General features: G+C 34.0%; 1 protein-coding gene across 25 annotated transcripts in view; it reads right to left on the minus strand.

Moving 5' to 3' along the window:
• Nucleotides 1–647: 647 nt before the first annotated feature.
• The window catches only part of LOC128234931 (rho guanine nucleotide exchange factor 12-like), a 103,615-nt gene continuing 77,718 nt past the window's right edge, over nucleotides 648–26,544 (minus strand). For 17 of the 25 annotated variants that reach the window (XM_052949571.1, XM_052949568.1, XM_052949561.1 and 14 more), the window contains 17 exons: nucleotides 24,814–24,865; nucleotides 21,876–21,973; nucleotides 20,327–20,493; nucleotides 18,628–18,774; nucleotides 18,164–18,243; nucleotides 16,637–16,762; nucleotides 15,966–16,083; nucleotides 15,517–15,689; nucleotides 14,789–15,120; nucleotides 13,346–13,462; nucleotides 12,749–12,867; nucleotides 10,897–11,006; nucleotides 10,169–10,286; nucleotides 9,375–9,478; nucleotides 8,131–8,178; nucleotides 5,155–5,434; nucleotides 648–4,585 (listed from right to left, as the gene is read on the minus strand). In XM_052949571.1, coding sequence (XP_052805531.1) covers nucleotides 3,744–4,585; nucleotides 5,155–5,434; nucleotides 8,131–8,178; nucleotides 9,375–9,478; nucleotides 10,169–10,286; nucleotides 10,897–11,006; nucleotides 12,749–12,867; nucleotides 13,346–13,462; nucleotides 14,789–15,120; nucleotides 15,517–15,689; nucleotides 15,966–16,083; nucleotides 16,637–16,762; nucleotides 18,164–18,243; nucleotides 18,628–18,774; nucleotides 20,327–20,493; nucleotides 21,876–21,973; nucleotides 24,814–24,865 — 3,031 coding nt within the window. In that variant the 3' untranslated portion in view covers nucleotides 648–3,743. Of the gene's footprint in view, nucleotides 4,586–5,154; nucleotides 5,435–8,130; nucleotides 8,179–9,374; nucleotides 9,479–10,168; nucleotides 10,287–10,896; nucleotides 11,007–12,748; nucleotides 12,868–13,345; nucleotides 13,463–14,788; nucleotides 15,121–15,516; nucleotides 15,690–15,965; nucleotides 16,084–16,636; nucleotides 16,763–18,163; nucleotides 18,244–18,627; nucleotides 18,775–20,326; nucleotides 20,494–21,875; nucleotides 21,974–22,037; nucleotides 22,133–24,813; nucleotides 24,866–26,544 lie in introns of all 25 variants that reach the window. The other 8 variants (XM_052949558.1, XM_052949556.1, XM_052949566.1 and 5 more) reach the window with 3 other exon arrangements.

Consider the following 26,544-nt stretch of genomic DNA (forward strand, 5'->3'; position numbering starts at 1 on the left):
TCTATACCTTGTGTCTCTATACCTTGTGTGTCTATACAGGGTCGAGTATTTTACTACTGGGCTTGTCCCTGTAGTTTCCATTGTATTATTCAACACAATTCCATCAACAGAAACAATGTTGGGACAACTATTAAAATACAATCAAGTTTTGAATTTTGGCTGCATTGACAAGTGTCACGTTAATCTTTGGGCTGACAGAATATGTCTGACAATCCAATGTTGCTTTTCCAATAACATTTATTTGGTTTAACTGAATGTCTAGAGCGCCAAACATTGTCAAATCGTAATCAGTATCAATTTTAATGTAAAGATGAAGGTTCAAGATCGTAGGATCAAGCCTTCTGAATATATTCACTGGAGACTGTCAACATCCATCTACTGACCCCTATTAAATCGTTAGGTTTCATCCACTGACCATGACCAATGTCTAAGTTTGAGGACTCTATCACAAGTCATTAAAAAGTTACAGATAGGGTAACTTTGTTGTAAAGGGCACCATGACCTTGACCTACTGACCTCAAAATCAGTTATATTGTTACCATAGCCAGTGTAAACACAGAGATCAAAAACTTAAAAAAGTCATTAAGGGCAATGAAATATGACCTTGGCATGTTATAAACTTAAATTAAAAGAAAACTAGACAAATCTGAAATGATATTATTTATTTATCATTTTATTAAAGCAATAATCAATAGATTGTTGCATTAGAATTAAGATATAGAGAATCGACACAGCGACTTTAAATATAACTTCAGGCTATACTATACAACATAATGATAGAATATAACAACATACACAGCGTCAGGCATAGCGGCCTCACTCTTTACAAATATCTAGAAAAAACTCTCAGAATTAGGAGACTTAACAAAGATATGACCTTAACAAAAGTCAGTAACAACAACAATAAAAGATATAAACTGGAAAATCCTGTTATTTTTAACATGCACACACTTAAATAATAGTATAAGAAATGACTCATTCAGACTATTCGTTTCTTGATAAATAACTCGTAAAAAACTATAATAACGAAATTGCTAATGTACTTGTATATAACTTCTTGGCTCAAAAATGTCAACAAAGAAGAAAAGTCAAACTGGAATAACTATTGCACATTATTCAGAAAGGGGAATAACCAGTGATTATTCAAACATTGATAATTTATTTGACTGCTTTTTCAATAGAATTTAGCAAATATAGCACAAGTATGTGAGTGGTAAACACGCAAAGTAATATATGAACCTTTACCACATGTAGATTCGACGGACTTTCTCCATTTCGTAAATTTAAAACATGCAAGCAAAAATTCCCATATCCAATTTATTAAACAAATATACGAATATCTGTAGTTAGTTCTGAATATATATGTAGTCAATAAACATTAACACAAGATTTTCATTTAAAAATTTATGTATTTAGAATCTATAGCTTTAACTCTCATTTATGAAGTAATCTTAGTATTGGAAGTACTGCAAGATTTATGAATTAAATAACCAATCATAATAACCAAATATTAAAGTTAATACATACAAAATTTGTTGAACTTTTGTAAATGTTAAAAAGCTTTTCATATTTCTACATAATTCAATACATAATTCTAGGACTATTTTCCACTTGACGCTCAGTGTTTTCTACCAAGGGATGAACCCCTAAATAAGATTCACTTTCAAAATCTTTCCCCTAACAATGACTTAAGGTAGTATGTACAGTTGAACACAATCACAGAAATGTTGTAATGGTGAGTATATAAGCTGTGTTTACACAGTGTTTGTCTACATGTGTACACATATGTTTCATGTGTCACCATGTGATTACACAGCGTATGTTTGAACATTGGTGCTTTAATTTTCATGTAAACCAGGAACAGAAATGAAGACATGATGCACCAATGTGCTGCTGATGTTAACATACACATACATGTATTTACACATACATGTATATACACATGTACACATATGTAAACGTATACATACATGTACACATACATGTATATACATGTACACATATGTAAACATGAACACACATATAAAACATGTGCACATATATACATGTTTATGTAAATGTACACACATAACATACATGTTTATTTAAATATGTATATATATATATGTATTTTTATATATAAACATGTATAAACAATGCGCACATTTTATAGGAACAATGCGCGCATGATGAATAAAGCACTATGTCTAACAATCCCTGATTGCAGGGAAACAATTGTGTAAATATATATATATATATATAACAAAATACAGTCATACAATGGTCATATCTAGGTCAAGGTCATTGAAATACTAAACATTTTATATCAAAATGTGGAACCTTAAACAGCCAACACATTTTTCAAGTTTGGGTTAATGTTGAATGAACCTACCAAAGTTTGTTCAATGATTGATTCTTATATTTGCAGACATCTTCTTAGTAAATTTTATTCCAAAAGCAATGTTTTTGATAAAACAGTTTCAATGTATCTTTATATTTAGTAATAAAGGCAATATACATATAAGTAAACATTAAAGACTTCATTCTGTACATAGTAAAGTAACGGTAACTGGTATTAGTGGTTTAGAAATCATCATGCTGTGACCTTGACCTCAGGTATTTCCATCTTGTTCAGTACATATTGCAACAAAGAAAACTTCTATACATTTCTATACACATATCCTATCTACACATACATATTTACTGTATATACAGACATATTCCTATATACAAATATCAATGTAAGAAAATCACCACAGCTGTACTTTGCCTTGTGCCACACAATGAGAGACCAGAACAGTTTTGTGATAAGTAGGAGTCAATCATGAGGAGAAAACGAATACCGTCGATCAGTTCTTTTATCTAATGTCACTAACAACTTTTTCAAATCTCGAAATGCTTTTTATGGCCATCATAAGAATCTGTTCAAGCAGTTATCAAGTAGTGGATCACACATAGCGGGGAAAAAAGTATCTCTTTTCATCGAAACAGAGGAGCATTACCGACCAGATGGCCATGACAAAAAATAAAACATTTCCTAATTATAAACAGTACAGAGATGACATATTCAGTTTGTTAAACGGGTGCAGAAAAAATGTTTTGCAGAAAATTTCCACAAAAAACCATAAAGCAGAAATACAGACTAGCACAGGAAAGATCAGGTACAAGTAGAAAACAAACAACAAGAAAATGGCACAATGTCACAAAATCACAATTTTGGAGGATGAAAAAACAGGGACATGTTTTGTTTCACTAGCTTCATAGCCAATTATGCAGTAACTTTAGTTGTTTCTCCTCGTGGAAATAAAAAAGTGTGTTGTACAATTTGTTTTCTCCCGTTAAAGTGTAGAAGTATTTTAACTTCAATTGTTTCTCATATGAAACATCATCATACCGGACAATATAAACAACGGTGGTGAGTTACAATTCCATTCTAGCTATAAAATGGCAAATGCTAGGCTATATATAAGTGTATAGAAAAATGAAAAATAATTAGTATCTGCCCTTTAAATATTTTGGAAAACATATGTAGCATATACTCTGTTCTACATAATAACTTGTTTATAATCTTTTATACATTAGACCACTTTACACTACTCGTCTAACCCATTATAGCCAGATAAAGATATGTTTGTCTTTCAAATCCACACAGAGGATGTTTCTTTCATCTTCTTCGTTTCCTTTCTCTTAAGCAATACTGCTGATTCTACAGTGTAGATTCATACATGTATTTCTAACATTGTCCAATTATTAACTAGTTTTCTTCAGACCGGTTCACTCTTATCATTTACACTATTAACACTAGCATCAGTTTGTATTTGATCACCAGAATCTTGCGCTTGTTTATCTGTCACATCTTTTTCATTATTATTTGAATGCAGTTCACTGCTAGTTGATTCATTTTCCTCATCATTTGTACTCGCCATCTGTCCACACTGATCCTTTTCACTTTTATCCACATTATCACCTATACTAGATTCATTAATTTCACTATTCTGCCCTTTACTAGTTCCACCTGGGTCTTCTCCAATGTTATCAGTCTGTTCAGCTGCGGGGTCATCACCACTATTGTCTTCGGCATCATGATACACCTCCCCACTATCTCTCTTACTACCATCACCATCAACACTATCCCCCTCTGTCCCCTCTGGCTCTCCTGTAAGTCTATCTAGCACAGCTTCATCACTGTTTCCACTCTCTGCCGTTCCTGCATTCACTGTGTCAGTTCCACTATCACCTTCAGTATCATCCTCATCTTCAGCCTTTCCTTCATCAATTTCCGCATCTACATCTTGTTCCGACTCAGTTTCTTCATCATCTTCATGATCATCATCATCATCATTTAGATCACTTTCTGGGCCTTGAATTTCAACAACTGGTGTGTCCAAATCTTCCAGATGGTCTTCATCAGGAGGTTCAACCTCATGAAGAGCCTCATCTAGTTGCTCAGCATCATCATATTTGTACACCTCAGCCCCCGCATTTTCCTCATAGTCTATCTCGGTGTCATCCACTAAACTATCTGACCCTCCAGGAGGTGTTTCATTTAGGGGCCCTGTCTCTTCTGGATCTATTGGAAGACCAGGCATGTTGTCTTCTGCAACTTCTGCAATTAGAATGAACAAATTTCAAGACTTACTATATCATTAGTTTCTTGATGGACATAAACATGACATGACTTATACACAAACTCTATAAATATATCAAAATACAAAACACAATCAAAGAAGTTTGTCCCTTTGGATGAATAAGTCCCAATACAAAATACAATTTTATAAGATTGATATGGGGATATCATTAAAAGAAATCATAATAAATAATATTTAAATCATATCATTATTAATTATTAATATTAATAGTTTTCATGTTTATATAATAATTAATATAACTTAAATTAAAATTTAATCAATAATTGACAAAATAAGGCTCGAATCATGATAAATTATTGGTTATTTAGAGATTAAATACAGTTTTGTACTTAACAGAATCTAACATGATTTTTAATCATGAACCAATTGTGTGCTTCACACTTATTTACGCATCTGATTATGATTAAAGGAGGTATAATTTGTACTGGAGGGCGTAAGAATTACCTACATGTATATGTGATGTGATTTCTCATTTGGGCTTTATCACTTAAAAACTGTCATGTTAATGACATTGGAGTTCACATACCAACAATGATCGGGTCCTCCGCCTGTTCGCTGTCTGTCTTGCTGTCCTCCGACTCTGACACCGTGGATGCCTCAGACACGAGACTGGCGGGCCTCTCAGCTTTTTCTCCACTGCCTGTGACGGCCGCTACACTGATCCCCACGAGGCTTGCATCCCCACCCTCCTGCTGGGCCTCCATCTGGATCTTCTGTATCCGACGGAGACGGTTTAACTCCTCCTGTGCAAACTTCAACTCCCGTCTCAATCTATCACGCTCCTCATTCTGACTGTTGACTGCAGCCTGTGGAACAAAAGGGGTTAAGTTAATTATATGAAGTTGTTGAGTGCAACTGTAACTTGTATAATGGAAAATACTGGACAATTAAATGTCAACTTCAGGGTGAAAAATCAACAAAGCTTGCATATTACATAAATAATGATTTTTAAGTTACTTTATCTATTATCAAAACTGAAAAATGAAAGTAAGAAAGTTTTGTGACATTTTATAAGAACATATGTTGCATGTTGGTCACAAAACATAATTTATAGCATAGAAATGTTTAAAACTTGCACGGCTGAAACAGAGGTTTTGTGTCATAATACAACCATGCTGCTGAGCTACTGCATGTACAACTCTACATTGGATTTTGCATTACTACGTTTGAAAATATATCTATAATCCTATCAAGACAGTATGCCAGTTATCTAGACCTAAAGGTTAAATGTTTTCATTCACAAACTATGAACCAGTTTATACTTCTTCATATCATTTAAATATTACAAGTCATAATTTCAACAATAACGACAATCCAAGGGTACACTTGCCCATTATTTCTAATTAAAGACTACTTTATGTGAACTTTTCTATTGGTCATTGCCACCATACACACAGTGCACACTGAACACATGCATGTAGTCACTAGAACATGAAACATACTGTCATTCACAGAACAGTGCAAACGGATTAAAGAAAATCAAATCACTTCACTTACCAAAATTTTAGAGAACTTTCAATAATTTGCAAAACTTGAGCTGATAAAGAACTTAGATAAGATAACTCTCAACTTGCAGTTACTCATTCTTGGAAAAAATCTGAATAAGAACCTATATTTTTATGCTGATTGTGATTTTGGCCAAAAAACTAAACAGATAATTCACATCAATGGCGTACATGGGAGTATTTATCCACACACACATCTGCATCTAAATTCCATTAAACAAATAGCAATTTTCATGTTAAGCTTCATTTATTTCCAATATAAATATGATTATAAACACAAAAGTTTATATATATACACTTTTATTTCTTTTATATTTGCTATACTGCAAAGCTGTGATTTACTGTATGTATACATTTAAATGCAATTAATGTTTTAATGTTTTGCAGACATAGCTTTTTATTTCTTTAATATTTGCTACACTTTAAAGCTGTAATTTACTGTAATTTGTATACATTTAAACGCAATTAGTGTTTTGCAGATGTAGCTTTTCAATCTCAAAATACAAAAAATAACTACAGCATTTTCATAAACATAAGTGTACATAGATGGATGTCTGATTTGTGAAGCAGTTCGAATTGCATTGTGATAACTCTACCACAGTAGCTATTTAAATGTTCACAAAAATACTGAATACCAATTTTTGAAACATGCAAAATTGTTTGATTTTTTTTAACCACGTTCTATAAGCAAAGCAAATCAGTAATAATTGTGTTTGTTTGCATTATTCGAACAGTTTTTTTTACATGGTGCATTTTAATTTTTCACAATCAGCCAAATTTCCACAACATGCAAAACATAAATCTAAATGGCCGCCACAGAAATGATTGAGAAACATGAAACTGAATAGCTACCATGACAGGGTGTGACAAAGAATAACATAACAATGGGGCTGACAGTCTAGAATATATCTCCATGTCTGTATAATCAAAAATGTGTACAGTTTTGGACAAAGAGTGGCAAGAACTATAGCTACAAAATTCATATGACATTATACCAACAGAAGAAAAAGCAGGAATTTCTTGACAATACTATTCAACAAGAAGATACAGAAAGATTAAGAAAAAAATATTTGGTAATAATTTCCTTTTTGCTTCTCAAGACAAAAACTGCATGTTTTTCAAAAAAAAATAATAATAATTGAATTTCCTCAATGGTCTTTAAGAAATTATCAATAAGCCACTCTGTCCAGAAACTGACAAGTCTCTTTTTGGTAACAATAAGCAGTATAAGATTCTGTTTTAGTCTGATATGTTCCTCAGTGTGCCAGTTCCCATACATGTATGTCCTGTTATCACGTTAGTATAACAGTTGTGTGGTGACAGCCTTTCAACATGGATCTTAACAATTGGCTCTAGCCTTCTATTCACCAACCAAACTTCACATCCATAGTTTATTAACTCTCTAAAGCAAAGCATATAATTTATGCCCAAAACACAAAACTTTCTGACTAAAATAAATACTTTAAAGCCAAAACATGTTCTACTTCTATGATTGAAGCAAACATTTTACATCAATCTTTATTTTGTTTTGTTTGAATAGAGAACCATTGATAAGCAATAGCAATTTATTTACATGAGTTTTGACTACCTAACAACTAGCCAGTCATACTTGCATGTTACGGGTTGGTGACTACAGGGCTACAGATTTAGCAAGGCAGAGCTGTGTTAATTAATAAACATGTACTGCTGTCTGCAAAGATGCTGCCCCTCCAGTCATAGAGACATTTAGTAGCTGATAAGCCTCCTAATTTTATATATTTAAACAAATACTTACAAATGTTTTGTTTTTTTAATTAATCAATTTTGAATGGCCTAAGTTTAATTCATCCAATCTAGCATTAGGCAGAAAAGAAGCAATTTAGCTGACATACAAGATGGAAATATCAGGTTAAGTGAAGAGAGATTTCATTTGATTGGTAACAAAGAAATATGTTCCAATTAGGACTGAATGACTGGAGAGTGTTTAGTTTTAGTTGCCTAGCAACGGTTGCCCTGACCTGAGACATTGATGCTGACATGGGATTGGCTGTTGCTCGAGTTTGTGCCTGACAAATGAAACACAAAAATAACATTAACGGTACGGAGACCACATGGACATGAACATTCCTCTAGATGCTGGCTGAAAGATGATGACGCACACGGAAAATGAGGTCTGAAATAGTGGAATGAATGTTCTAACAACTTCTGAAACACAAATTTACAGTTACAAATGTACAACAATGGGACAACATTTGAAATAGGATGACATGGTAGCTACTGGCTTCTCTAAAACTCCGCAAGAATATTTGCATTTCTTCCGTAAGTCTATTTGATGGGTAATTATGTAAAAACCTAATTTCTGTACTCCCGAATTCTTACAATTTTGGCCCAGTTTGCCAAGAACAGATTTCTGTATCAAGGCTTGTATTCTACCATAAACTGGGTACAGGAATATTTCACTGATTTGGCATAAAAAATGTCCTTACAAAACACCATTAACAAAATTGGAATTGAAAGAGATTTGTTTAAACTCCAGATAGTTCTAAATTTCTTTAAAGGACCATCATAAATACATGTATCATACTTTGCCAGGCTGATTTTTTTCTTGCTGAAAATACCATCTTAACAGCATCACTTTCCAAACCATGAATACAATAATTAACGAAACAAATATAGTGTTTTCTACAGGCCTAAAAGTGAACAGTGAAAGCGATGGTGATCAGCTACTTCAGGCACCAACACGTTTAAAAAGCCGGTAATGCATCTCAACATCCACCAGGCTAATCAAGTCCTACACCGGCTCAGCTTGATTTGTACTCTCAAATTAATCGATTAAAATATTTTAAAAACGAAACAGACCTGTATTTTAGTAACCTTTTAAGCAAAGTCAGGTCCTATAAATTTTCATCAAGCTATGCCTTGTAAAAAGACATGATATCGTCAATAATTATCTAACATACACTAAAATTGAAAACTTAAAGGGTGAACAACTTTTCACAACACCAGGATTTAGTTTTTGGAATCACCAACTATAATGAAAACCATCGAAATATAAACAAAATACAGGGGTGGTATTTCATTAACACCTTTGAAAACTTAAAAATCAAAGAAAAAAAGTTAAAAATGTAGAACAGAAATAACGGACATAATTTCATTCAGAGAATCAAGTCACTGAAGCATGACAAGATCTGAGTAAAGAAGCATAATGAATACCACCCCAGTGTACACTAAGCCTGGAGTACCTGAGTACCCTGCTACTCACCAGTAGGTTTGTGAGTATCTGGTTCATGCGGTTGGCCATGTCCCGAAGTTTGTCCATGGGAATGGGCAACGTTAGGTCTTCTACAGACTCGATCCTCTCGCCAGCTGTAAACAATCACGTTACAGTTCTTCACAAGACACTCAATATGTATCTTATAACTGCACAATACCATGTTTTCTATTCATGTGGAATAAAAAAGGGGGACCATGTTTTATTTCTGAACAAGCAGTAATATCATTGACCATAAAAATCTGTATTCCTGGCTCATTTCTCGCCAATGTTACTCTTCAAACATGATGTGCATCCCTAAAACCCTCAAAGTTAACTGACTTTTTATGGATTAACCTTTTGTTAATTACTTGAATATTAGGGAACCCAATTTTTTACCAGGAACCTCCGGATGGTAAACAGGAAGATTGTCAAACCTTAGGATGGAAATTTCATGGGGAAACCTGTTGCTTATCTTTCAAAATATCATCATCCTTTTCTAATAAAGATAAGCAGCTAAATGTCCATGCAGTTTCTATTGGTTGTCATTGTCACATCAAATCATGCTTTGTTTATGTCAACAGACATGATCGTTTAGTATTCACTTGTTAGTTCATGCAGTCAACAATTTCTGAAACGTTATACATATGGAATGTCAATATCAAAGCCACTTTCCTTCTTTCATTACCTTTGGGCATTAAAGTCATAACCTGTGATGTTTTACACCTATATCTTCATTCCATCAATACATAATATAAATATTTTTGTGTTATTAGGAGCAGTAGACAGTGATTTAAGCCACATACATTCTGTGACGGCGAGTGGGGTAGGTGAGTCCTTCATGAGGTCAAAAATCTCCGTGGTCTGGTGCTGGCATGCCGCTATCAGGTCGTTGGGCTCCCCTTCTCCCTCCTCAACCACATCCTATAGGGGTGTACAGGAAAGGGTTTTAATAATGAAAAAATGCTGTTAACTGAGCAATGTAAGAAATTTGGTTGATCTAAAACTGAATGAATTTTTTTGTGAGCATGGAAGAGCAGTCAAATTTAGCACAAGCCTGCAAGCTGTGCACTGGTAAATCACTTTCCAGGCTGATTCAAATTCTGAGTTTTAGCAGAGCTTGTTGATTTGATTCCAAGCATTAGTGTACGAATGATCATCAAAGAGTATAATTTCTATGACAAATGAAATTTCCAAATTTCAGAACAAGATCACTGGAAACAAATGCCAGTGCTCTTCCCCTTTTCTCCGAAACAAGTGGCACTCAACAATAAGTTTAGGCAGAATGAAAAAACTTGCTGCAAATAAGCATACTGTCATTGAATATGGGTGTACCAAGTTCCAATTAAACAACTCAAAAAACTGTTCAATATTATGGCCAACATACATCACCACCAAAACCTGCACACAGGATTTAAAAACTTTTTTTTAAAATTAGGCTATTAAATCTAAGTGTGTCTTCAAATAATTAAAGGTAACACTGGAATCCTTTGGTAAACCTTACAAACTGTTCAAAACAATGCATGTGACCCACCTGCACCTTGTTGGCTACTTCTGTTTGGGGAATGTTGAGGATTTCCGCTATCAGCCCCTGTCTCTCCTCCAGCACCATGGCCAGGTTCTCATCATTCTGTCGCAGCTTCTCTGTAACCATGGCAACCACTTACAGACACATGCAGGACAGCTACACAAGGGGGCACAGTCAGGATTCAATGAGTGCTTCATGTTACTATTTAGTTTTATAGACATGTTCCTGGCAAAAAGGCATTGTACATAGTAACAAAATAATTCTGCTTAAAGAGAATTTAAAAAAAACAAAAAAACAATCTCTCTACAAGTTTCTATAGCAAGAGTTGTAGACAACAATTGAGTTATCTCATTATTCAAAATCATTGCATCATCCACTGATTGCCTGGTAACCGGTTGCCTGGTAACCTAGCAGGGTGATGGTCATAACAACAGTAACAGTTCAAGAGACCCCATGCTTGTGCTCAATATTGCCCAACAATTTTATTTTCAGATTGCTAAGCATGTTTGGGCAAGCTGCTTTTTACTGTTGTATTTTGTGGGGATTCTTCGGCCAAATTTTGAAGAATTAAAAAGTTGGTAATTTAAGGAAAGGGGGATTTGGGGAAAGAAGATGAAGCTGAACTGTAACAATGAAAAACAATTAGTTTGATTTCATTTCGTAGACTTTATACTAGAATTAGGCAATATTGGAAGTTTGGAAATGCGTCCAAAATAACCGGGAAATAATAGAAAGCAAGAAGCAAAATGAAATAAATATTAAAAGCAAAATATAATGATCCTGATTACTGTTGAGATGAACACAAAATATAACTTGAACAGCTTGCCCTTGCAACATATAAGTAACATGGAATTTACAGTGAGCCATTATGATTAGTGACAGGTAGGGTGCAGTTTGGGGTTTACACATACAATGGACAGGGCTCAAAATACTCCAACATAAAAACAACCAAACCTCAACTCAAGCTAACATTTTACACACAAATCATGATGGTACAGAATGCCAGGCAGGTGTCTTTTTTAAACTGATGGCCTAATGTAAGACTGTCGTCACAATCTCAGTTTGTATACGAAAAGTCTGAACAGTGTAACATTAAGCAAACAATTCGGATAAAGGTAGAAATGTAACAGACAAATGAAGCAACCTTACAAAAGCGTTACCTGGCATAGTGTATTCATCATTTGAAAACTATTGTTTGCGAACAAGAGAGGGTGGGGGAAGAATGTCATGTTAGTATTTGGCACGAGCTAGAGGACTGCACTCATGCCGCTCTACTAGCTGCTTATCTTTTATCTTTTCTCAGAATTGTGAATTGTATCTGTTTGTATTTTTCATCTGGATGTTCTTTATGATTTGGATTGAAGGTATCGTATGATATTAAGCCTTGATTGCCGACTTCACAAAAATAAACTAAAGTGGTATTTTACGGGGAAAATTCAGCAAGATTTTGTAGCAATGAAAAGAAGGTCATTAAAGTGTGTGGTACATAAGTGACCATGTACCTTGGCATACGTTCCTTGAGTATAAAACCCCCAGAAAATCTTTACCCTACTCGTTATTTTTTGTCAAGTTATCAACTTAAGAGTACTTTTTCTATGCAAAAAAGGAACAAGAGCTGGACTTTTGAACTATTTTTGCAAACACTCAAAGTAATTATATCCGCAGTTGTTCAGAGACTTGTTTTCCTCAATAAGATTTGAACAATATAATGTTACACAAAAGTAACTTCTCTACTCCAGTTTTCAACAGGTGACTGAGGTGATAACCAAATCGCTCACAGCAAAACAGTTGTAACTGACAGTATTTCCATAGCAAGATACTACTGTGTTGCCATGAGACTCCTGAAATATTTGTGTACCGAGAGGTGTGATGACTTGAACAGCGGTGTTAATGTCGGGGGCGTTGAATGTGATGTCCTCAGGGTGGACGATGTTGTCCGCGTCAAGGTCCTGGATCTCACCCCTTTCCTCCTGGGCACTGCAATACACACATTCACAATTAAAGTTATGTAATCATTTGTAGACAACTAATTATCAAAAGCCTTTATCTGCTTAGCTTGAACTCGTTAATTGTGAAGAGAACTTTGAACAGATATAGATAAAGGCCTAGCCTTCTTTATGGGTGGAATGTATACATGCAGAAGTCCACAATGAGAATGTGTGTGGAATGTGTTCACAGTGCGACTTGCATGAACAACCGGTCATCAACATAATTCCTCCGATAAGCGTCTATTCTTTATGTATATTACAAAATTGACAGTCAAGGATCATTAACACTATTTTCTAAATTAGTTTTGAACACTACATTGCATTCTCATTTAAAACACTCAAACAAAAGCAATACATTATCAAAGCTTAGTTTCTATTCTTCATGCAATCCACTTAATTGTAATAAGACTCACACCTACATTTTATTACAATATTACAGAAAAAAGTACACAAGGGAGGTTACTCACACTTGGCTTTCTACAATAGTCTCTGTTGGAGTTGTCTGTTCCTGCACAGGGGCTTTATTCTTGTTGATCTCCGCACGCTTTTGGGCTTCTGATGCTTGAGTGATATACTTTGTCCATCTGTTTGTTAAGAAATATTCTGTTAGCTAGTTTTGAATGGCAAAGCCTAAACATTCTGCCATATTATATTAACAAGATACTTTTTTTAACTTTAAAGATGCACAATACAGATGGTGCAAAATTATTGTCTTTATTTTTAATGCATTATTGTGTTAACCTCATTTGACTTTAATGATAACAACCAAAAAATCATAAATAAGCAATATTTTGGGCTTTTAACCATGAAATTTGTGGCCACTTAGCTTAAAAAAAAATTGTTATCAAGGCTAATATTTTTTTATCTGATCATTCAAGTCAATTTATTTTGCATCAAACTACATGTATGTTGTACCCCTTAAAATGCTTGGGTAATATGTAGTGTATCCATCTGTCAGTGGAAATATGAACATGTTGCTTCCCTTACCACCCATAACAATTATAGGAACAGAGACATTTGGACAAAAACAATAACATACCAGGGTTGTTCAGGAGGTTTGTGGAATTTTAACATAATATGAACCGAGTTGTTGAAAATGATTGAAAGATATAAATGAAGTTTAATGCAATCCACATTAATAATATAAGAATGGTGTATTTCATATCAAGCTTCATGATCATCTAGATTTCTGGAATCCATGATGACAAATGAGTGTAATAGACACAAGTTATTGTCTCAACATTTGCAAAATAAAGTAATTCTACAGTATAAAAGCACCATAATTTGACAGGTTGATTTGACGCTGTTATATGTGACACAAGCGTCTTGTCTTGGCATTAATGATCACATCCTACAAATTTGGAAACTTTGTCTAAAGCAGCAACTAGTAAAAATCTTGTTCCCAAAACTTTGTTTTTTTATGTGATTTGTGGCCAGCTTGGACCCTTGTTTCTAGCCACTTTGTTGGATAGCATATATCATGTTTACAAGTTTGGCCTAGAATGTGGAATGGGAGGGAAGGGGTTTTTCACTTCTTAAGGGGCTGGGTTGTGCTTGAATCAGACCGTCATGTGCTAAAGTTGAATAGCAAAATAGGCCATCCTTAAAAAATTGTTTGAAGTGTCCTGACAAACTCTTTGAAAATGCCCACACTAAAATCTGTTTGACCACTGAAGTAATCACAAATGGTGGCATGAACAGGGTCACTAATTAACTTTGAATGGTTAAAAAGCTTCTTTAGGTGGTCCATGTGCGAAGAAGGTACGTAGAAGGTGAGAAGTACCATCCTCAGGTGAGATGTATGTTTGAGGGCTTTACTAATAATGTAACATTAATTGAAGCTTTCAGAAAGAAAACCCATATATATATAAAATTATTGACATAAGAATAAAATCATTGTGAAAACTTACATTCTCTGCTCCTCCGCTGTGCCTGCCAACAGCTTGTAGATCTGTGGTCCTGCTTTAGAAGTGTTCACCACAAAGAATGCTTTTTTATCCGTAGCGTCATTCCTAGCTAACACATTGTTCAACCATAAGAGTGGGCTGTGTTTTTTAGCTTCAGTTCGACCCGCTACGAGCTGGGTATTTTGTAATTTTAACACTAGTCTGTCTTCCTGTTTTTGTAAGATCACCATGGCCTTTTCCAACAACACTAAATGCACTTCGATCTGTTTTCTGTTGTTTATATTCCATATTAAAGGTCCATCATGTACAAGGTTATGTGATCTAATATCCAACTCCTGAAAAATAAGAAAATATTATACATAAATTTCAGTTAAAATAGCTAGGTTCTAAATGCTCATGGTTCAACAATAACATTATTTTGCAGACAAAATCCAATGTTTTTGGAAGTTTTTTATTTTCTACTAGACAAACTTTCCTATAAAACATATATAATCAACTAACACTTTAGCTTACAGTTAGAAGCTTTTCAGGTAATTGTATTTTGAAAAGCAAAATATAGAAATACATATTGATTTTATTAAATGTATTTCCAATTTCAGTAGATAAGTATATAGTATGTATTGACTATGTCTTAATAACAAAGGCAAACCTAAATCCAAAACAACTTATAACATATACACTTGTTACAACATTCACTAATTTAACACATCTACCCCACTCATATAACGTACCCTAAGTTCATCAGCCTCCGAAGAGTTATCGATGGACTTCTTGTCAATACGTCGATGAAGCTCCACCAGTCGCTGCCGATTCTCGCAGACTTTGACCTCCTGATTTACATGTGTGAGGATTCGCTTGCTGCACTTTAGCGATAACTCGAGGTTACGATACTCATCTGTGTTGGCTGTGGAAGAAGAAATATGTTCAAATTTTAAAAGCGATGCATGAAAACGCAATCACTCACGTCTTTTTATGCTTTTGCTTTATTTTTGCTTCATTTTTATTATCATGGAAAATATGATGAATTTTTAAAGTAGTTATTTGCAAATAATCATTTACATGTTATTTTGCGCTTTAAATAACTGTTTTTAAACAAAAACATGAAGTTTTTAAACAAAAACATGAAGCACCTTTCTTCAGTAAAAACATCATATTTACAGAAGGTTGTAGGTATCCTTACGTGAAGTATATTTCATGAGGTTCTCGATGAGGAGTGGGTATTTAGTGAGACGCATAAACTGTTTGGGAATGATGTCTCTCAGGGCCAGTCGCTGACACAGAGGGTTGTTCTCAGCATCCTGTGATACAAGGGGAACCAAACAAGTTAACAACACACAGTTTCAAGAGTAGAGCTTTCTTTGTGATAATGAACTAATTCATTTTTTGATTATTGAAAGTAGTATATAAATGATGAACAGAAGACAGACTAAAAAGATACAGTGCTTTGAAATGATTCCTTACTCAAGCAACTGCTTAATGACTGTACCCTGGCTCTAATTTCTCGAAACTCCTTAAGTCCCTTATAACAGGATTAAGCTAAGCTCACTATTTTTGTTTTTCAATAATTTGCGTATTATTTACTTCTTTAAGAGTTTTTATACTTTAAATAGAACTAATCTTTATGATAATCACAATAAACCATTTTTCATACATCAAATTTCAGTTTTGATATGTATGTTGGCTAATTGAGAAAGCTACTTACCGGTAAGCCTATTAAGAAGTTTCAAGAAATTGGAGCCTCATGTCTAAATAATCAACACTTGATCAAAGCAAGACAAAAGGAATAGTTGCACGTACATAATGGCAAAACCACAATTTTTTTTTAGACAAGATAAACTCATTCAAACTCACGGCTAGTAGTTGAGCTGTTTTGGTTTCCTTGCGGAGGCGTAGCTTGAGTTGTTCGAGCATGTGTGACTGGTTACGACAGAACACCGCACACCCGTGCTTGAAGTTCTCGCCCTCATGATTATCAAACTATAAAAAAACACATATATCAAAGCATTGACTTTACCTAGATTTCTCATTCATACAAACACCAGTGTACAGCAGTCACATGACCCAGCTCATGCTGGGGTCTGTTTGAGTAGGAGTAGGAGGGTTTCCTGCCCAAAGCAGTGTGAAGAAGCCAAGGCTCCTTTTGACATTGTTTCCAAAGCTATTCATATCCATTTCATGGAACTTCCTTGTGTTTTTGATGCAAGGGTCTCAGCAAAAATGTAAATAGATTGAACTCAAAAGATCTCAATCCCAATTTTAAGATTAATCCTGACCTTAAGAACCCCTGTACAAAACAACAGAATCAGGCAAAACACAAAATAGTGGCACCATTTTGAACTCTACCGTTCCATAGCTGCTTTCCAGTTATCTTCATCTAAGCAATAGGCATATACTGGTTCATGCTAAGCGCTAAACAAGAGCAAGTGGTGGCAAAGCTTATCTGTTATCTTTTAGGCCAAATGAGGGACTTAAATTGGCAACTATTAAATCCAAAGTTAAGGGTCTTACGAAACAAGTGCATATTGTCAATGGCAATGTGAATACTAAGTTCAATGTAAATAGCTTGAAAGGTCTTTCAGCTATATCCAAGGCTAGATAACTTGCAAGACTATGTCACCAAGGCCATCAGTGATCCATTTACAAACAGAAAATTTCCTCATTACTTGGATTCAAACTTACTGAATAGTACATGTAGGTCATGACAGTAAGATGTAAAATGTAGAAGGTTTCATTACTGTGAAATCATTAATGTTCGTGGGGCATTAATGTTCGTGGTTTTCGTGGGTAGGGTGATCCACAAATTTAAGATCCCACGAAATATAGACCCTTAATTCACTTTTTCAACTGCCATGTTATGTTCATACTAGTTTATTCGTTACAGAGGCCGCAGTATACAACGTTTATACCTGCCTCACTGTATATTTTACTATTATTGCTTTGTTAATATATTATATCAGCCTTTAACAAATAATAAACCAAATCAATTAAATGTGTTTTTATGAACCAAATGACAGAAGCAGGTGTTTAAACGTGTGCTGTTAATGAAAATCTTCAGGTTTACTAGATGTGCGTGATGAGTGTAGTACTCGATTTTTTTATTTAATGAAATTATTAATCGATTACATTGGAGGTTAATGAGCACCAAAAATAAAAAAACAAGAATTCAAGTACCCACGAAATTGTATTTTTTCGGCAAACCACGAAATTTCATGCCAACAAATATAAATGATTTCACAGTATATTATTTATTCTTTCTTTATAAGAATTTATATAACTAGCAGTTCTAAGCAAACTACCGGTAGTTACAAATACAGCTTAACTTTTAATGTGAATCAGAAAATCTCAAGGGTCATTCAAGTAGCTACAAGTCAAAATTACCCTTTGTAAAAGGAGATCTCCTACTGCTGTGACTACAGACTTTTCCTTGCGCCGTTCCTTCATAGATTTGTTAAGGGCACCTGTATTAAATATAAGCAAAACAGTTAAAGGTTGTACAGGGACACTAAATTGGTATTAAGTTCTGGAAGTAATAGTTATTATTCAGCATTGAATATTCATGGGGATTTCCAGTATAACAAACCAAATCTTATCATTTTTTTTAATTTAATAGATTTTAACATTATACAACAGCTGTATTTCTAGTACTACTAATATCATGAAACCTGATTTGAGATTTTTTTATCAAGTTACATTAAACGCACAGAAATATTTCATGATTTATTTGAACCACATGGTACAACCTGCTTTAAGGGGAAAAAAACAACAGAATATACAAGTTCGGAATAAAGTGTAATGTATGTATTCAACCAACCAAACTCGGGTATGAAACTGCAGGTACTCACCATGAAGTTGAATCATGGTTTCCAAGTTAGGAAATAGACTCTTAGTGAATTCTAGACTAATGGATTGCTCATGTTTCATAGGCTGATAGAACAGCTTGTCCAGAATCTTCAGATTACGAACATGGCACTTCTCCGTGTAAAACAGCTCTGAAATAAGTTGAAGAATGGTTTTGAATAGCATCCATCAAATTTTTCAATTAGGTCTAAAAAAAAAATATGTCTGTTTCGGGTAACCCGACCCTAACTATAAAAATGCGCCGACCCTAACTATTTTTTTCCGTTTCTGAGCAAAAAAAATATTCGTTAGGGAATAGAGAGTTAAGAAGGGCGGATAAATGCAGATTTTAATCAGAATTATTGTTTATATGATAAAACAAAGTCAGGCAATGACAGTAATGTAGGAAAGACTGCCATGTGCAAGAAAACACTCTGAACTTACGACAGATTTTGAAAAAAAATTAAAAAAATTCCCTACCTACCGGTACCTACCTAGAAATTTTGGGAAGGTTACCCTAAACAAACAATTATTTTTTTTAGGCCTTAGAAGTAGCTTTAGGTCACATTTATACAATCGCCTGACTAAAAGTAAAGATTCTTGTATCTTGTAATAGTGATGATATCCCCAGTAAGATAAGTGCTCCATACAATCTAATACATACAGTTGAACACCGTTAATCCGAAATCGTAGGGACCCAACAGGTTATTTCGGAATAGCGATGTGTTCGATAAATAATTTTCAAAAAATGACAGCATTCCCGAATTATAGATGACGTGAAATACTAAGTCGTGAAGATTGCAATGTCGGTTACACGCTACCAATACGGTAGCATTCGGTTTGAGAGGTCTTTCATATACGAAAATATTTGTTTATTTTTTCGGAACACGTATTGTTCAGTAGCGGGTCTAGTGAGCAATGCGGCAATCAAATCTGATGAGATAGACATTTTCGAATGATATTCAGGTTGTGCATGTAAGCTTATTTATACTCGCACTTGGGCCTTGCCCATTCAGAGAGTGTTATTGTTAGTCATTCAGGTTCTTTTAACCAGTGTATACACACTACACCACCCAAATGAATCGCTCATTTTCTGACATCAATGTTTGTAACATATGCGTGCTCAATGTCATTCTTTTAACAAGCGCTAATTGTGCTCCAATGTCACCTCAAGCCGATGCCCAAGTGCATTCGAAGTAAGGTGTGAAAAACCTTGACATGATCCAGTTTGAAATAAAAATTGATAAATAAATGTGAAATACCCAATCAGGACTATAATTTTTACTTCGAAATAGCGATTATTTCGGACTATCCAATTCGGATAAACAGTGTTCAGAATAGCGGTGTTCATTTGTATTTAATACGGTTGTTTGAAGTTACCCATCCCCAGACTGGCCTTTATAATATACATTGTAGATGAACATGTATGAATATTACCAAGGCTGGGGCTTTATTCAATTACCAACCTCGCTCAAACTTGTATTTAAGAGCAGAATCTGAGTGCTTTCATTGGACAGTAAAACTAACTTGCCAATAAACTGAACGGAACAACTATGGGGTGGCCATCATTTTATATAATTCTTCCTTTTGCTCTTCACTTTTCCAGGCTTCAAACTCAAGCCAGCAAAACACCACAAAAACATTAAAACTTGTCATTAAAACTTTTAAATCTTGTACAATCCCCCATCCTATTTCCAGACTTACCATTGATGACATCCTGGCGTTTCTTCTCCTTTGGTTTCAGTTTGCGTACCGTGTCCTCACCGAGCACTTGTTTCAGGGAGGGTAACTCTGCCTCCACCTCAAAGTCGGAGTCTTCCTGTATCTGAGCCGTCAATGTGTCCATTGAGTTACTCGGGCTCTCTTGAGACCTAGGCGGGAAACATAAATGTATCTTATTGAATTACCTTATTTGTGAAATTTATGGAATTTGAAAATATAAAATTTTCAAAAATATGTAACTCTCAAATAAAATGTAAGCATTATTATAGCAATTTGGACATAGGAGAATTCTAATACAGTTGTTTATGTTTATGTTCGAAATTCTTTTTCTTTTTTAAACCTTTTTAGAACTTTCCAAGTGTTTCAAGTACTGAAGACAATGTCATCTAAGTAAGCATGGTTATATCATTTTGATAGTAACAAGTCTGTTGTATTACAGTGTAAGCCATGGTTGTTGAGCTGGTATCTCTTTTTTCATTTACATGTGTGCTTGTGTACACAAAACTACAGCCATGAAGAATACCCCAAGAAGCTACCTGGACACAGAAATGGCTGTTCTCTCACAGATTGTCAGTTTTGACACTTTTTAAAAAAGTTTTCTCAGAATCGAATTTGGGCATCAATGCCTTCAATACATTCATATAAGATAATTCACAATAGAACAAATCTCAAATGTTTGGTAAAATTGATGAGAAGTTCATTTTTCATAAAGCGTTAGTAACGCTTTCAGCCATAAAACATCAATTTTCGAACTTAAATATGATAAATTGCAATCTGATCTTTTGACAGCAGTCTTATATCACTGGTTTCCAGACATTTACGCAAAAATTGGCTCATTCAAAAAAATGTCAAAACAATCAATCTGTGAGAGTGCAGGTTTAACATGTGAAAAGTGAAAGATATGGCAGGTGCTCATAACCATGCTAACCAGCATTTCTATGAAATTTCATAATTAAACTTTTTTTCAGTTATATGTGACACAATAATTTGTAATGGGACAAGATGTGACGAAACTTGACATACTAAACTATATAGCCCCCACATAAATCTGTCTGCTGGCTTTATTTAATGTTACTTGAGTACATGAAAATATACTTGTGTGCTTGTTATAATTACTTGTGTAATCACAAATTTTACATGTGTGATAGTTTTTAAACAAATGTTTTTAAGAGTGCTTAGTTACATAGCAAACTTTGTGTGTTTTATACTTTTTTGTTGTGTTTTTGTGTATCTATTGATGTTTTTTGTGGATAACAATGCCTAACATAGCATATTTTATTTTGGTACTTGTGGTACTAGTGTAAAAACAAATTTTACTAGTGCTTGTATACATAACAAGTGCTACCTGTGTATAAGTATACAAACAAAGTTTATGTGTGTGCTTGTGTACATAACAAATGCTACTTGTGTGCTTGTGTACATAACAAATGCTACTTGTGTGCTTTTTCACTTTGCTCAACCTTTGCACTATTGTGTTCACATTTTCTATACCTGGTGCACTTTACCTTTATATCATTGTGCTCTAACAAACCTGAGTGAGTGACTGAACGATCCTGATGACCGAACAGGCACAGGGGCATCTTCAATATTCGAATCTCCCGTGTATGAGCGGCGCCAAAGCTTTCGAGCCTAGACATCACCAATGATAACATGATAGTTATATAAACCATGAAAGAAAATAGCCAACACATACTTGATGCTGGTCGTTGATGAACCCGGCGTGATGGTACGAAGTGTGTTTTCATCCATCTTCAGATCGCTGAGCGAGCGCTTTTGCACCTTACCCCGCTGAAACCGTGTATAAAGCATGGTTTGTGTTACGGGTTAATAGGCTTGTAGCATACAAGGCAGTTATTTCAGGTGCATTTTTAAGGGATGTGAAGTCTTCTTGTTGGAAGAAGAATGCCCTAAAAACATTAGTTATAGACAAACATATTGATGATAATACATAATATTAGAATCAAAATGGTTGTTAGATTTCTTTAGCGATACCTTCTTTATAGATTATATGAGTGTCATTATAAATCAATTCACATCCCTTACAATTCCAAACCTTTATCGTAAATTGTGGAAAACACCGAGTGTTAAACACTTTACACCTTTTACCAACAAAAAACGCTAAGCGTTACTATACTTTTTCATGATATATGAATGAACAAGAAAACGCCAATGTTTGAATGTTGTTGATGTTGTTTCTTTCTGTCAAATTGGAGGCATAACGCAACTATTCTGATAGCCTTGCTGTACACATGAGCTTGTATTTAGCAATATTTGTACCAGGTTGAATTTGAATATCTTCAACAGTTTAAGAGTTATGACCAGGTTTATACAACTACCTGACGAAGACGTGGACAACAACATCAAGGCTCTGACAATACCTCACAAACAAATTTCTTTCAAATAATTGATGAGCTAAAATTGTCAGATGAATACAAACTTTTAATTTCAGAGTTTTCTTTACTACAATATATATTTATTTATCTTCTGTTTTTAAACAAAATGGCAGATGCACACATATTTATATAATTACTACTCGATTTTTTCCAAAGGGTCACCTATTATTATTTTGATTTTGGAATTTTAAGCTGTAGAACAAATTACGAACCATTTACTTATATACTATCAACACTGTTTAGTCAGACTTTTGGATAAATGATCATTTTTAACATTTAATAATTAAGTGAACTGACATCAAAAATGATGTCAAGATATACATGAAATTATTGCTATATGTATATAAAATATAAAAAAGAAAACAATTTAATTTATATAATCTTTAGTCAGATATAAATATGACTGAAAATAAGGATAAAACCTGACATTTCATATTTCTTACATTAGTTGTACTGTAGTTATGGCCCTTGAAAATTTAAGGCTTAGGTGACCCTAAGCAATTTGTCGAGTAGTATTCGTGTATTTCACAACAATTCTTCCAAAACAGGACATAAAACATTGTGATTAATTTTCATTTACCAATGATGAATGATAGCGCTGAAAGTGTTGAAAGGCTGTGAATGCAATAAGGCCTAAAAAGTATTATTTTGTTTCTGGTTTCATGCCACCAAGGCAATAAAAATGTTTAGAGTCGGGCTTAGAGTCGGGCCAAAAAATAGGGTAATTCAGGAAACCGGAAACAAAAGAATTTACGCTTAGTTTTACTCCTAAGCGTTATTTAAATTTTTCCCGATTTTATTCAAAGGCAATAAAAATCAAATCCAAAAAACCTTTCCAGTGGCCTTTAACTGTTACCGATAAGTGCTTGTCATTCAAATTGATGAACTTTTAATACAATTACGTAGTTTCATAACAGCTACTGAAAAACCTATATATACCAGGATGTAGGAACATCACTTTCATCTCTCAAGTGTATTGCTATTGTAAAGTTAATTAAATGAAACCTGATATTGGCGGAGGACGTTATGAATATTTGTAGTAGATAAAATAAGCAGGGTCTTTTAGTCAACTCATTTCCATTTTCTGCATGATAATCTATAATTATCTATTCCCCTCGGATCAATTTTAGATTCTTCAGCTTGTTTTCAAATTCACATTTAGGTTGCAATCTTATGAACATATTTAAATATAGTGGTCTTTCAATTCATACTTTTAAAAGCATTTATAACACCATTCATCCCATATTGAAACCCAGCGCAATAATTATTTTAACATGTGACGTCAAAAAGTAGGTCTGACGAACCCTGATTTTGATTTGCGATACTAAGGTCCTACAGCCTAAAAACACAGGTTTCTTACAAAAATTGATCATGTATGAATAAAATCTTATTCCTTGCTAAAATAAATCAATCCAGGTTAATGATAGCACTTATTCCATGACATTTCTTGTTTCGAGTGTAATACAACCATAACCTGTTTTATTATATAACAATATTGTAATAAATCATCATTTCTACTAAATGAGCATGAAACTTTTTATTGGGGAAAAAAAAATCAAAAAAAAATCTTAAATTTTTCACAAATAAATGTGTCATGTGATAAAAACAAATTTTACATTCATTGTCGTTTAATACAAAACTTTGTGAAACAAAGTTATAAAGCTAGCCAAAGTATCGCATAATAACTTTTCCGCAATGCGTTTTCATTTTGTGTATCAAATGGCAATCTATGTGTGTTAAGAAGAAGTACAATACTTTATGCCACCAAAAACCAATATGTTGTGCACAAATTCAAGCAATATTCTGTGCATTAGGAGCTTATAAGTTTAAACGCTTTGCAAAACAACAAACACGTATATGTCAAGGTCAGAAATATTCATAACAATAAAAACCAATATATATAATATTATTTTAAAATACCTTGAAAAAATAGTCAAATCGTTTTCATAAATCTGATGTCTGATGTAATATCTCACAGCATTCACTGACAGATTAGAACCTAAAAGTTATAAATATTGTGATATATTTTTCAAAGGAACGCTAGTATTGACTTAACATAGATACAAATGAACCTACCAAGTCATCCCGGCCCTTCATGCTCTCAGACCTCTGGACATCGGAGTTTTTCCTGGAAAAATAAAAGACACATTGTCAGAAAAGTAGGAACAGAAACCGAGTCAAGATAAAGTTACTGGTTACAATTCCTCAGAAGTTACTAAGGATCACAAACTTAAGTAGCTGATTAAGATTGAGATTGTTTCCTTTTGGGGTCCAAAAAGTCTTTAAAATAAAAACATAACAAAAATGATACCTAAACAAAAATTGTGAGCTTAGCTTAATACTGTCATAAGGGACTTAAGATATCTCCAGAAATTGGGGCATAGGCCCCAATTCAATAAAGGATTTTATTTGTGACATCAAAAATGGTAAATCTGTTGTAACATCACAGTTGGTAAAAAGTTAATTGTTTTTTAATCCACAGTTTTTTCATATAAAAATTATATTTATCCATATAATGAATACATGATGCTAAAATGATTTCACTTGACGACTAAGATGTTTATTGAAGCAGGCCCCTAGTTCACAAACAGCAGCATTGCTTCTGCTTACAAGTAAATAGCAGGAATACAGAATGGATCAGTTTAATTTCCTATATTGTACTTAAACACAGTCATAGGATGGTTCATTTAGATGCAAAAGCCTTCAAGCATGCATGAATAAAAAACGGAATCTGCCATTGGACACAAATGACATGCCTAGCCCACAATTATCATAAACACACAGTGTACTTGGTAAACTTTCTATGCCGGTCTTGTGCATGGAAGTCATACAATTATCATAAACACACAGTGTACTTGGTAAACTTTCTATGCCGGTCTTGTGCATGGAAGTCATACAATTATCATAAACACACAGTGTACTTGGTAAACTTTCTATGCCGGTCTTGTGCATGGAAGTCATACAATTATCATAAACACACAGTGTACTTGGTAAACTTTCTATGCCGGTCTTGTGCATGGAAGTCATACAATTGTTATGACTTGGGAGTTTTGACATATTTGATCAATCATATTTATAGTTATTATTTATTTGTAATCATAAACACAAATCAAAAATGGTTCATTGTTAGTTATATTGGTGGTGGGTGAATCTGCCGTACAACAAACTGATCCAGCTGTTCAACAGAAAGCCATCGTCTATCTCCAGTTCTATAAACCTCACCTGAATGTCTGTCTACAGAAGTATAGAAAACTCTTACCTTTTCTTGAAACTCATGCTCCAACTAGTACTTGATGATGACACATTTGGAACTACTTTCTGTTCCATGATTTACAAAGTTCACAAGATTCCTCATAAACAATAGTCTCATTCAACTTACTGTCATATAGAAATCACTGTTTTAATGAATCCAAAATTCCTACTTAAATTTTGATGTCTTGTGTTCATCAGATCAACCATATATACTCAACCAGGGTATAAATAAATGTACCCAATTCTGAGTAATAATTTCGCTATAACATTGGGAAACTCCTAGGAAATCCTTCCTTTCCACTTCAGTAAATTTGGAGCATTAAAGGATAAAGGTTCTATCTGCTTGTTTAGTTAATGTCACATAGAACCTTATCGCATTAAGGCCTCCAGCTAATCACTAGCCAACAATCCATGGTCTGGTTATTTTTATAAAATAATTCTATACATGCACTATGTCTATAAACTAATCTATATTCTGTACTCTATTCTTTATGATTTTATTAGTTATTTTATAGTTCACAGTGATATTAATAAATTATTTCCTTTATGTTAAAA

This window comes from Mya arenaria, chromosome 5 (assembly GCF_026914265.1).
Source record: "Mya arenaria isolate MELC-2E11 chromosome 5, ASM2691426v1".
NCBI lineage: Eukaryota > Metazoa > Mollusca > Bivalvia > Myida > Myidae > Mya > Mya arenaria.